A 12,761-nucleotide genomic window follows, 5' to 3' on the forward strand; every position below is an offset into this window, starting at 1 on the left:
AATACTTGGCTTATATTGTCGAGAGAACTTTGGGCCACCTGAGGTTCCAGGAATAGGTAGTGACTGATCCCTCTGTATCCTTTATATCTACACCTCTGTTAATACTTTAATTAGAAGATAGCCCACATAATTTTTGTATCATACCTTTGGATGACAGGTTTTATCTTTTCCATCCATTGTGATAGATCTGACTGATCAGTTTCTGCATGGCTCTCTTGATCTCGTTGTTCCTCAGACTGTAGATAATGGGATTCAACAATGGGGTCATTACTGTGTACAACAAGGAAATATACTTGTTGATATTGGATGAGCCCTCATCAGCTGGGACCATATATACTGTCATCAGGGATCCATAATATAGGAAGACAGTGGTCAGGTGGGAGCTACAAGTGGAGAAGGCTTTTCTTTTACCATAAGCTGAAGACATTTTAATGATGGTGAAAAAGATACAACAGTAGGTCACAATGATAAAAGCAAATGGGGAAAAAATAATGACAGCTGTAGCAACGATATCTTGTAATATCAAAATAGAAGTGTCTGAAGTGGTCAAATCCAATATGGGACCAAAGTCACAGAAGAAGTGGTCAATGGAATTTAGGCCACAGTAGTTATATTGTATAAGAACAAAGACCTCACTTGATGTTGCAACATTGACAATAAGCCATGAGACAACAACAAGCCGGAGACAAAGATCTGGACTAGAGATGAGCGAACAGTGTTCTATCGAACTCATGTTCGATCGGATATTAGGCTGTTCGGCATGTTCGAATCGAATCGAACACCGCGTGGTAAAGTGCGCCATTACTCGATTCCCCTCCCACCTTCCCTGGCGCCTTTTTTGCTCCAATAACAGCGCAGGGTAGGTGGGACAGGAACTACGACACCGGTGACGTTGAAAAAAGTAGGCAAAACCCATTGGCTGCCGAAAACATGTGACCTCTAATTTAAAAGAACAGCGACGCCCAGCTTCGCGTCATTCTGAGCTTGCAATTCACCGGGGACGGAGGTTTCCGTCCATTTATCTAGGGCTTAGATTCTGGGTAGGCAGGGACAGGCTAGGATAGGAAGGAGAAGACAACCAACAGCTCTTGTAAGAGCTAAATTCCAGGGAGAAGCTTGTCAGTGTAACGTGGCACTGACGGGCTCAATCGCCGCAACCCAGCTTTCCCAGGATCCTGAATGGAATACACTGTCAGTGTATTCCCGTATACCCGATATATACCCCCGATACCCGTTCCAACGGTGTGCCCCCCCACCTTCACCCCAGAAATACCCTGCAAGTCCCCTAGCAATAGAATTGGGGCTATATACACCCACTATTTTTGCTACTGCCATATAGTGCCATTGTCTGACTGGGAATTCAAAGAATATATTGGGCTTACATATAACTTCAATTCCAGGGAGAAGCTTGTCAGTGTAACGTGGCACTGACGGGCTCAATCGCCGCAACCCAGCTTTCCCAGGATCCTGAATGGAACACACTGACAGTGTATTCCCGTATACCCCATATATACACCCCAAATCCCCGTTCCAACGGTGTGCCCCCCCACCTTCACCTCAGAAATACCCTGCAAGTCCCCTAGCAATAGAATTGGGGCTATATACACCCACTATTTTTGCTACTGGTATATAGTGCCAGTTTCTGACTGGTAATTCAAAGAATATATTGGGGTTACGTGCACCCACTATTTTTGCTACTGGTATATAGTGCCATTGTCTGACTGGGAATTCAAAGAATATATTGGGAATACAAATACCCTCATTTCTTGCTACTGCCATATAGTGCCATTGTCTGACTGGGAATTCAAAGAATATATTGGGGTTACGTGCACCCACAATTTTTGCTACTATTATATAGTGCCATTGTCTGACTGGGAATTCAAAGAATATATTGGGGTTATAAATACCCTCATTTCTTGCTACTGGTATATAGTGCCATTGTCTGACTGGGAATTCAAAGAATATATTGGGGTTACGTGCACCCACAATTTTTGCTACTGGTATATAGTGCCATTGTCTGACTGGGAATTCAAAGAATATATGGGGGTTACAAATACCCTCATTTCTTGCTACTGGTATATAGTGCCATTGTCTGACTGGTAATTCAAAGAATATATTGGGTTTACGTGCACCCACAATTTTTGCTACTGGTATATAGTGCCAATTTCTAACTGGGAATTCAAAATGCGCAAGGCTCCCGGAAAGGGACGTGGACGAGGCCGTGGGCGAGGTCGGGGGAATGGTTCTGGGGAGCAAGGTAGCAGTGAAGCCACAGGGCGTCCCGTGCTTACTCCTGTGGGGCAGCAAGCATTGCGCCACTCCACAGTGCCAGGGTTGCTTGCCACATTAAATAAGCTGCAGGGTACAAACCTTAGTAGGCCCGAGAACCAGGAACAGGTCTTGCAATGGCTGTCAGAGAACGCTTACAGCACATTGTCCAGCAGCCAGTCAGACTCTGCCTCCTCTCCTCCTATTACCCAACAGTCTTGTCCTCCTTCCTCCCAAAATTCCCAAGCTTCACAGAACAATAACCCCAACTGTCCCTGCTCCCCAGAGCTGTTCTCCGCTCCTTTCATTGTCCCTCAACCTGCCTCTCCACGTCACGATTCCACGAACCTAACAGAGGAGCATCTGTGTCCAGATGCTCAAACACTAGAGTCTCCTCCATCTCCGTTCGATTTGGTGGTGGATGACCAGCAACCCACCCTCATCGACGATGATGTGACGCAGTTGCCGTCAGGGCATCCAGTTGACCGGCGCATTGTGCGGGAGGAGGAGATGAGACAGGAGTTGGAAGAGGAAGTGGTGGATGATGAGGACACTGACCCAACCTGGACAGGGGGGATGTCAAGCGGGGAAAGTAGTGTGGATGTTGAGGCAGGTGCAGCACCAAAAAGGGTAACTAGAGGCAGAGGCAGAGGTCAGCAGCTTAGGCGAAGCCAGGCCACACCCGGAATCTCCCAAGATGTTCAAGTTCGTACCCAGCACCGAAAAACTCCCACCTCGAGGGCACGTTTCTCGAAGGTGTGGAGTTTTTTCAAGGAATGCGCTGAGGACAGATATAGTGTTGTCTGCACAATTTGCCTCTCGAAATTGATTAGGGGCTCTGAGAAGAGCAACCTGTCCACCACTTCAATGCGCCGTCATTTGGAATCCAAGCACTGGAATCAGTGGCAGGCAGCAACGGCAGGACAAAGGCCACCTGCCGTTCACGCCACTGCCACTGCCTCTGCCACTGCCTCTGCCTCTGCCACTGCCACTGCTGACTGTGCTGGCGATGCACTCCAGAGGACGAGCCAGGACACCACTTCATCTGCCACTTTGTTGACTTCTCCCTCATCCTCCCCTGTTCCTGTCTTATCTCCTTCTCCTGCACCATCAAAGGCACCATCAGGCGCTTCTTTACAACAACCCACCATCTCTCAGACATTGGAGCGGCGGCAGAAATACACTGCTAACCACCCACACGCGCAAGCCTTGAACGCCAACATCGCTAAACTGCTGGCCCAGGAGATGTTGGCGTTCCGGCTTGTTGAAACTCCCGCCTTCCTGGACCTGATGGCAACTGCGGCACCTCGCTATGCCGTCCCTAGCCGTCACTACTTCTCCCGGTGTGCCGTCCCCGCCTTGCACCAGCACGTGTCACTCAACATCAGGCGGGCCCTTAGTTCCGCGCTTTGCACAAAGGTCCACTTGACCACCGACGCGTGGACAAGTGCATGCGGACAGGGACGCTACATTTCACTGACGGCACACTGGGTGAATGTAGTTGAGGCTGGGACTGCTTCCCAAACTGGCCCGGTGTACCTCGTCTCCCTGCCTAACATTCCTGGCAGGGACACGAGAAGAACACCCCCTTCCTCCTCCTCCTCTACCGCCTCCTCCTCCGCCACCGCCTCCTCCTCCGCTGTTAGATTGACCCCAGCTACGAGTTGGAAACGTTGCAGCACTGGCGTGGGTAGACGTCAGCAGGCTGTGCTGAAGCTGATCAGCTTGGGGGACAGACAGCACACTGCCTCCGAGGTGAGGGATGCCCTCCTCGATGAGACGGCAATATGGTTTGAGCCGCTGCACCTGGGCCCAGGCATGGTCGTTTGTGATAACGGCCGGAACCTGGTAGCAGCTCTGGAGCTTGCCGGACTCCAACATGTTCCATGCCTGGCCCACGTCTTCAACCTAGTGGTGCAACGTTTCCTAAAGAGCTACCCCAATGTTCCAGAGCTACTGGTGAAAGTGCGGCGCATGTGCGCCCACTTTCGCAAGTCGACAGTAGCCGCTGCTAGCTTAAAATCTCTCCAGCAACGCCTGCATGTGCCACAACACCGGCTTTTGTGCGACGTCCCCACACGCTGGAACTCAACGTTTCAGATGTTGAATAGAGTGGTTGAGCAGCAGAGACCTTTGATGGAATACCAGCTACAAAACCCTAGGGTGCCACAAAGTCAGCTGCCTCAGTTTCACATCCATGAGTGGCCATGGATGAGAGACCTTTGTGACATCCTACGGGTCTTTGAGGAGTCCACAAGGAGGGTGAGCTCTGAGGATGCGATGGTGAGCCTTACAATCCCGCTCTTGTGTGTTCTGAGAGAATCCCTGATTGACATCAGGGATAACTCAGATCACACAGAGGAGTTAGGGATAGCATCCGATCCGTCACAGCTGGAGAGTAGGTCCACACATCTGTCCGCTTCACTGTGTTTAATGGAGGAGGAGGAGGAGGAGGAGGAAGAAGAGTTGTCCGATGATGTGATGGTGATACAGGAGGCTTCCGGGCAACTTCGAATCGTCCCATTGTTGCAGCGCGGATGGGTAGACATGGAGGATGAGGAGGAAATGGAGATTGAACTTTCCGGTGGGGCCAGAGGAGTCATGCCAACTAACACTGTGGCAGACATGGCTGAGTTCATGTTGGGGTGCTTTACAACCGACAAGCGTATTGTCAAAATCATGGAGGACAACCAGTACTGGATCTTTGCTATCCTTGACCCCCGGTATAAAAACAACATCTCGTCTTTTATTCCGGTAGAGGGGAGGGCCAATCGCATCAATGCTTGCCACAGGCAATTGGTGCAGAATATGATAATAATAATAATAATAATACATTTTATTTATATAGCGCCAACATATTCCGCAGCGCTGTACAATTTATAGGGTTCAGATACAGACATACATAACAAAGAACGTCATTTCACACAATGGGACTGAGGGCCCTGCTCAAAAGAGCTTACAATCTATGAGGTAGAGGGGGTGACACAAGAGGTAGCAGGGGCGGCATTGCTTATACAGTGTTCAGACAATTTTGTGCATTAGGAATTGTGATAGGCCTGTCTGAAAAGATGCGTCTTTAGTTTGCGTTTGAAACTGTAGAAGTTGGGAGTTAATCTGATTGTCCGGGGTAGAGCATTCCAGAGAAGTGGTGCAGCTCGGGAGAAGTCTTGTATACGAGCATGGGAGGTTCTGATAATAGAGGATGTAAGTGTTAGGTCATTGAGTGAGCGGAGAGCACGGGTTGGGCGGTAGACAGAGATGAGGGAAGAAATGTAGGGAGGTGCGGCATTATGGAGAGCCTTGTGGATGAGAGTAATAACTTTATATTTTATTCTATAATGAATAGGCAGCCAATGTAGCGACTGGCACAGACCGGAGGCATCGCTGTAGCGTCTAGCCTGATAGATGAGCCTGGCCGCTGCATTCAGAATAGATTGTAGAGGAGAGAGTTTAGTGAGGGGAAGACCGATTAGTAAGGAATTACAGTAGTCAAGGCGAGAATGAATCAGAGAGACAATAAGTGTCTTTAGTGTATCTCTGGTAAGGAAAGGGCGTATTCTGGAGATGTTTTTGAGGTGGAGGTGACATGAACGTGCGAGTGATTCAATATGAGGGGTGAAGGAAAGGTCTGCGTCAAATATGACCCCAAGGCAGCGGGCATGCTGCCTAGGAGTTATAGTAAGGCCTGAGACTGCAATGGATATATCAGGGACAGATCTGTTAGATGGTGGAAACAGTAGTAGTTCAGTCTTAGAGAGATTTAGTTTCAGATAGAGCGAGGACATGATATTAGAGACAGCAGAGAGACAGTCACTGGTGTTCTGAATGAGTGCAGGGGTGATGTCACGGGAAGATGTGTATAATTGGGTGTCATCAGCATAAAGATGGTACCTGAAGCCAAATCTGGCGATGGTTTGTCCAATGGGGGCTGTGTAGAGAGAAAAGAGCAGGGGGCCGAGGACCGAGCCCTGAGGAACCCCAACAGCAAGGGAAAGAGGGGAGGAAACAGAGCCCGCAAATGATACACTGAAAGTGCGGCCTGAGAGATAAGAGGAGAACCAGGAGAGCGCAGTGTCATTGAGGCCAACTGAGCGGAGCATAGTGAGGAGAAGTTGATGGTCAACAGTGTCAAAAGCTGCAGAGAGGTCCAGAAGAATAAGAAGAGAGAAGTCACCATTGGATTTAGCCTTTAGTAGATCATTAGAGACTTTTGTGAGAGCTGTTTCAGTAGAGTGCAGAGCGCGGAAACCAGATTGTAAGGGGTCAAGCAGAGAGTTAGCAGAGAGATAACGGATTAACCGAGAATAAACCAGGCGTTCCAAAAGTTTAGAGATGAAGGGGAGGTTAGAGACGGGTCGATAGTTAGCAGCACAGGATGGGTCCAGGGAGGGTTTTTTCAGTAGCGGGATTATAACAGCATGCTTGAAGGAGGATGGGAAGATTCCAGAAGAGAGAGAGAGGTTAAATATTTTAGTAAGGTAAGTAGTGACAGCAGGGGACAGAGATTGGAGAAGGTGTGAGGGGAAGGGGTCACTACTGCAGGTTGTGGGGCGAGATGAAGAAAGTAGCTGGGAAACTTCCTCTTCTGTGACAGGTTCAAAAGATGAGAATGGACAGTCATAAGTGCGGCTGGTGAGGGGATCAGTACTATCGTAGGTGTGGGAGTCAATGCCACCTGGGGCTTGGGCAGTAATTTCCTGATGGATCTTATCAATTTTATCATGGAAATACATGGCCAGGTCATCAGCACTAAGGTCTGTGAATGGCGTCTGCACCTTGGGTGTGAGTAAGGAGTGAAAGGTTTCAAAAAGCCTTTTAGGGTTGCTTGAGAGAGAAGAGATGAGGGCGGTGAAATAGTCTTGTTTGGCAAGGTAAAGGGCAGAGCTATATGTTTTAAGCATAAACTTGAAGTGGAGGAAATCTGCAGGTGAGCGTGATTTTCTCCATAGACGTTCGGCACACCTAGAGCAGCGCTGAAGAAATCGTGTCTGTGGCGTGTGCCAGGGCTGATGCCTCCTATGTGGGACTTTACGAGTGGAGGGGGGAGCAACCTCATCCAATGCATTTTTGAGGGTATCATTATAGTGACTGGTGGCCAGATTGGGACAGGAGATTGAAGAGATGGGGGACAGGGAGGACTGTAGAGTATCTGAGAGGTGCTGGGTGTCAATAGCACGCAAGTTCCTATATGTGTGATGGATAGGGGCGTCTTGTGAAGGGGAGAGAGCACTGATGGTGAGAGATAGAAGATTGTGGTCAGAAAGCGGCAGAGAAGAGTTAGAAAATTTAGAGACTGTGAGGAGTCGATGGAAGACTAGATCAATCGTGTTACCGTCTATATGTGTGGCGGAAGAAGAACATTGTGAGAGACCAAGAGAAGTGGTTAATGAGAGAAACTGTGAGGCAGCCGGGGAGTGAGGGGGGGGCAATAGGGATGTTAAAGTCACCCATGATGAGGGTAGGAATGTCACTGGATAAAAAGTGGGGAAGCCAAGAAGCAAAGTGGTCCAAAAATTGGTAGGGTGAGCCAGGTGGGCGGTAGATCACAGCTACACGTAAGGAGAGTGGCCGGAAAAGTCTGATAGCATGGACTTCAAATGAGGAGAATGTGAGTGAGGGGACCGGGGGAATGGACTGAAAAATGCACTGTGGGGACAGGAGTAAGCCTACCCCACCACCCTGCCTGTTGTCAGGCCTAGAGGTATGTGAGAATTGTAGGCCACCATGACACAGAGCAGCAGGGGAGGCAGTGTCTGCCTGCTGGATCCAAGTTTCAGTAAAGGCGAGCAGGCCGAGGGATTTACTAAGGAATAAGTCATTAATATATTCTAGTTTGTTACACACTGAGCGGGCGTTCCAGAGAGAGCAGTTAAAGGAGACAGGGGAGAGATGAGGGGAAGGAACACGGTAAATATTGATGAGGTTTGTAGGCCTTCTATGTGTGCAGGGAGAAGAGTTAGTGAAGGAAGGAGGGCCGGGGTTAGGAGAGATGTCCCCAGCAGCGAGGAGGAGTAACATGGACAGAGACAGAAGGTGGTTCAGTGATTTATGTGGGCGCTTCTGTTTGGTGTCACTGCTAAAAGAAATAAAGGGATGATTAAAGAGTGTGAAAAGTGTGTGAGAGCTGTACATGGGAGAAGGAAGAAAAGAGGGACTGATATGGATGGTGTGTACTGGTGGTAGAGGTGGAGGAGAGGTCTGCAGGAAGACAATGGCTAAGATAGTAAGAGACAGTGCAGCTACAGGATACCATGAGGTAAAACTTGTTGTTTTAGGTTGAAATTTACCTGGTGTTCTGCCATGGTTAGCCTGTTTCGTGCCCTGTTTAAGTGCCATGTATAAGTGCACTTTGGTTAATCTGCACTTCGGTTAAGATGCAATTTGGTTAAGATGCATGCTGCAGATGAGATGCCCCCGCATATGAGATGCACCCCATAAGCTATATCTACTTATATAGGAAAGCACAGCTTCAGACTAGCACTAATTTAAGTCGTTAACTAATTAATCTACAAACTGTGACACATGAGGAGACTGGCAGTGTGGATCCAAGTAAACACTTGGCCAGAAACACCAATAAAATCAGTGAAGATCAAAAGACTGACACTAGTGCAGATAAGAAGACATGGAAGTGCAAAAAATATACAGCCTGGATGAAATGCTAGGATATAGTTCAGTAATCAGGCAGAGGTGAAATACAGGATTATATACCATTGAATATTACAGCAGATGATCGAAGGGAGAATTCAGACAGCAAGCAGAGGTGGGTTCAATAGCAGATTATATACCATTGAATATTACAGCAGATGATCGAAGGGAGAATTCAGACAGCAAGCAGAGGTGGGTTCAATAGCAGATTATATACCATTGAATATTACAGCAGATGATCGAAGGGAGAATTCAGACAGCAAGCAGAGGTGGGTTCAATAGCAGATTATATACCATTGAATATTACAGCAGATGATCGAAGGGAGAATTCAGACAGCAAGCAGAGGTGGGTTCAATAGCAGATTATATACCATTGAATATTACAGCAGATGATCGAAGGGAGAATTCAGACAGCAAGCAGAGGTGGGTTCAATAGCAGATTATATACCATTGAATATTACAGCAGATGATCGAAGGGAGAATTCAGACAGCAAGCAGAGGTGGGTTCAATAGCAGATTATATACCATTGAATATTACAGCAGATGATCGAAGGGAGAATTCAGACAGCAAGCAGAGGTGGGTTCAATAGCAGATTATATACCTGTATGAAGAGAGGAAGAATGAAGGTCATAGTCATGCCATGTATAAGTGCACTTTGGTTAATCTGCACTTCGGTTAAGATGCAATTTGGTTAAGATGCATGCTGCAGATGAGATGCCCCCGCATATGAGATGGATATGATGGAGATGTTTCCAGCATGTGACGTTGGCGGCAGGGAGGGCAGTTCCTCCAGTAGGCAACCAAGTTCTCACCGGTCCACACAAACGAGGGGCACACTGTCTAAGGTCTGGGACACCTTGATGGCACCCCCTCGCCAAAGTGCCGCCACGGAGGGTCCTAGTGTCACCAGGCGTGAGAAGTATAGGCGCATGTTGTGGGAATACCTTTCCGACCACAGCCCTGTCCTCTCCGACCCCTCTGCGCCCTACACGTATTGGGTGTCAAAGTTGGACCTGTGGCTTGAACTTGCCCTATATGCCTTGGAGGTGCTGTCCTGTCCTGCCGCCAGCGTCCTATCTGAGAGGGTGTTCAGTGCAGCCGGTGGCATCATCACTGACAAGCGCACCCGTCTGTCAGCTGAGAGTGCCGACCGGCTCACTTTGATAAAAATGAACCACCACTGGATAGAGCCTTCATTTTTGTGCCCACCTGTGTAAAGCACCCCAACATGAAACTCCATGTCTGTACTCAACCTCTCCAATTCCTCCGCATCCTCATACTCATCCACCATAAGCGTTGCACAATTCTGCTAATACTAGGCTCCCTCCACCCTGATTTCCCCCAACTCTGCTGGTTAGAGGCTCCCTCCACCCTGATTTCCACCAACTCTGCTGGTTAGAGGCTCCCTCCACCCTGCTTTCCCACAACTCTGCTGGTTAGAGGCTCCCTCCACCCTGATTTCCACCAACTCTGCTGGTTAGAGGCTCCCTCCACCATGAATTGGTCCAAACTGGGCTGTTTAGAGGCTCCCTCCACCATGAATTGGTCCAAACTGGGGTTTTTAGAGGCTCCCTCCACCATGAATTGGTCCAAACTGGGCTGTTTAGAGGCTCCCTCCACCATGAATTGGTCCAAACTGGGGTTTTTAGAGGCTCCCTCCACCATGAATTGGTCCAAACTGGGCTGGTTAGAGGCTCCCTCCACCATGAATTGGTCCAAACTGGGGTTTTTAGAGGCTCCCTCCACCATGAATTTGCCCAAACTGGGCTGGTTAGAGGCTCCCTCCACCATGAATTTGCCCAAACTGGGCTGTTTAGAGGCTCCCTCCATCATGAATTGGTCCAAACTGGGGTTTTAGAGGCTCCCTCCACCATGAATTGGTCCAAAATGGGTTTTTTAGAGACTCCCTCCACCATGAATTTGCCCAAACTGGGCTGGTTAGAGGCTCCCTCCACCATTAATTGGTCCAAACTGGGCTGGTTAGAGGCTCCCTCCACCATGAATTTGCCCAAACTGGGCTGTTTAGAGGCTCCCTCCATCATGAATTGGTCCAAACTGGGCTGATTAGAGGCTCCCTCCACCATGAATTGGTCCAAACTGGGTTTTTTAGAGGCTCCCTCCACCATGAATTGGTCCAAACTGGGGTTTTTAGAGGCTCCCTCCACCATGAATTGGTCCAAACTGGGCTGGTTAGAGGCTCCCTCCACCATGAATTGGTCCAAACTGGGCTGGTTAGAGGCTCCCTCCACCATGAATTGGTCCAAACTGGGGTTTTTAGAGGCTCCCTCCACCATGAATTGGTCCAAACTGGGGTTTTTAGAGGCTCCCTCCACCATGAATTTGCCCAAACTCTGCTGGTTATAGGTTCAATCCACCCTGATTTTCAAAACAAATGTTGGTGCCAACCTCAACTTACTACAAGGGCCAAATTCACTGCTGGTGACAAGCTCTCCTCACTGCAAGTGCCAAATACACATGTTTCAAGGTGTTTTCCTACTGTCAGAGAGGTGGTATTGAGTGTGTAAAGTGTGTAGTTGTTAGGCTGTGATGTTGGGGTAATAGAGGGTCTTTGGTGTGTTAGATGCCCCCAGACATGCTTCCCCTGCTGTCCCAGTGTCATTCCAGAGGTGTTGGCATCATTTCCTGGGGTGTCATAGTGGACTTGGTGACCCTCCAGACACGGATTTGGGTTTCCCCCTTAACGAGTATCTGTTCCCCATAGACTATAATGGGGTTCGAAACCCGTTCGAACACACGAACATTGAGCGGCTGTTCGAATCAAATTTCGAACCTCGAACATTTTAGTGTTCGCTCATCTCTAATCTGGACCCATCAGTGAAGAATAACGTAATGGATGGCAAATAGCCAAATATCGATCATAAGACATGATGGCAATGATGAGACATTGAACAAGTCCAAATATACTGAAGAAATACAACTGTATCATACAGCCCCAAATTGACAAGATGCCCTGATCCGAAAAGATCATGTCCAACATCACGGGGACAATGGTGGTGGTTATTAAGATATCGGCTGTGGATAAATGTTTCAGAAAGTAGAACATCGGGGTCTTCAGGTGGTCAATAGTGGTCACTAATAGGATGATGAGAAGGTTTCCGACCAGTATAAATATGTAAGTCAAGAGGAACACAATGAATAGAAGAGGTTTGTATTTGTGTAGATCTCGGAATCCAAGAAGACGTATCTGAGTGACTTGTGTCTGGTTCTCCTCACACATCATTTATATTATGATAAAGTTCCAATGAGTTGGAAATTTAGGCGGATATCTAAACATAAATATCTATATTGTATCATATGAAAATACCACCATGTAGTAGAGGACAACTTACTAATAGTCCCCTTAGAGTAGAGTCACAAGAGTTCCGGGGTATTATCGGCCTTGATGTGATATATACGTATTGCTGGGTCTTCGCATGTAACCACTGATACTTCTCAGATGTTGAGGTTTTTATAGTGTCTGTTAAACAAGAAAAATCCTCCCAGGATCCTGAAATAATGATCCTAATGATAAGTGGATGAAGCAAACAGATGAGACTGGAGGTTACAGTAATTGATAGTTAATTTGCACATTGGGAGAAGCTTGTTATGGGCGAATATTCTCTATGTAATATCAGACTGAGCAATGAATAATACAGACGTGTCCTTCCTTACATTGACTTCTGATTAAAAATATCCCAGGTTGAGTACAGGAGATGACCCAAACTTCTCATGTCCCCTTAAGCTGGTCATTTTGTGATACAGGTCTTAGGAACTCTACAGAGAAGGGGGGGGGGATAGATGTTTTAAGGGGTTCTTTTATTTATTTAATAAAAGCTATGTTTTATAT

At 47.8% G+C, this 12,761-nt stretch overlaps 1 protein-coding gene across 1 annotated transcript; it reads right to left on the minus strand.

The window, feature by feature from the left end:
• Positions 1-160: 160 nt before the first annotated feature.
• On the minus strand, positions 161-12,155 carry LOC142204352 (olfactory receptor 10A7-like). The gene is made up of 2 exons (XM_075275665.1): positions 11,746-12,155; positions 161-701 (listed from the first exon to the last, which is right to left on the minus strand). The coding sequence occupies exons 1-2, from the start codon at positions 12,153-12,155 to the stop codon at positions 161-163; spliced, it is 951 nt and encodes a 316-aa protein (XP_075131766.1).
• Between the last annotated feature and the right edge of the window lie 606 nt (positions 12,156-12,761).

The sequence above is a fragment of the Leptodactylus fuscus genome, chromosome 5 (genome assembly GCF_031893055.1).
Source record: "Leptodactylus fuscus isolate aLepFus1 chromosome 5, aLepFus1.hap2, whole genome shotgun sequence".
Taxonomy (NCBI): Eukaryota; Metazoa; Chordata; class Amphibia; order Anura; family Leptodactylidae; genus Leptodactylus; species Leptodactylus fuscus.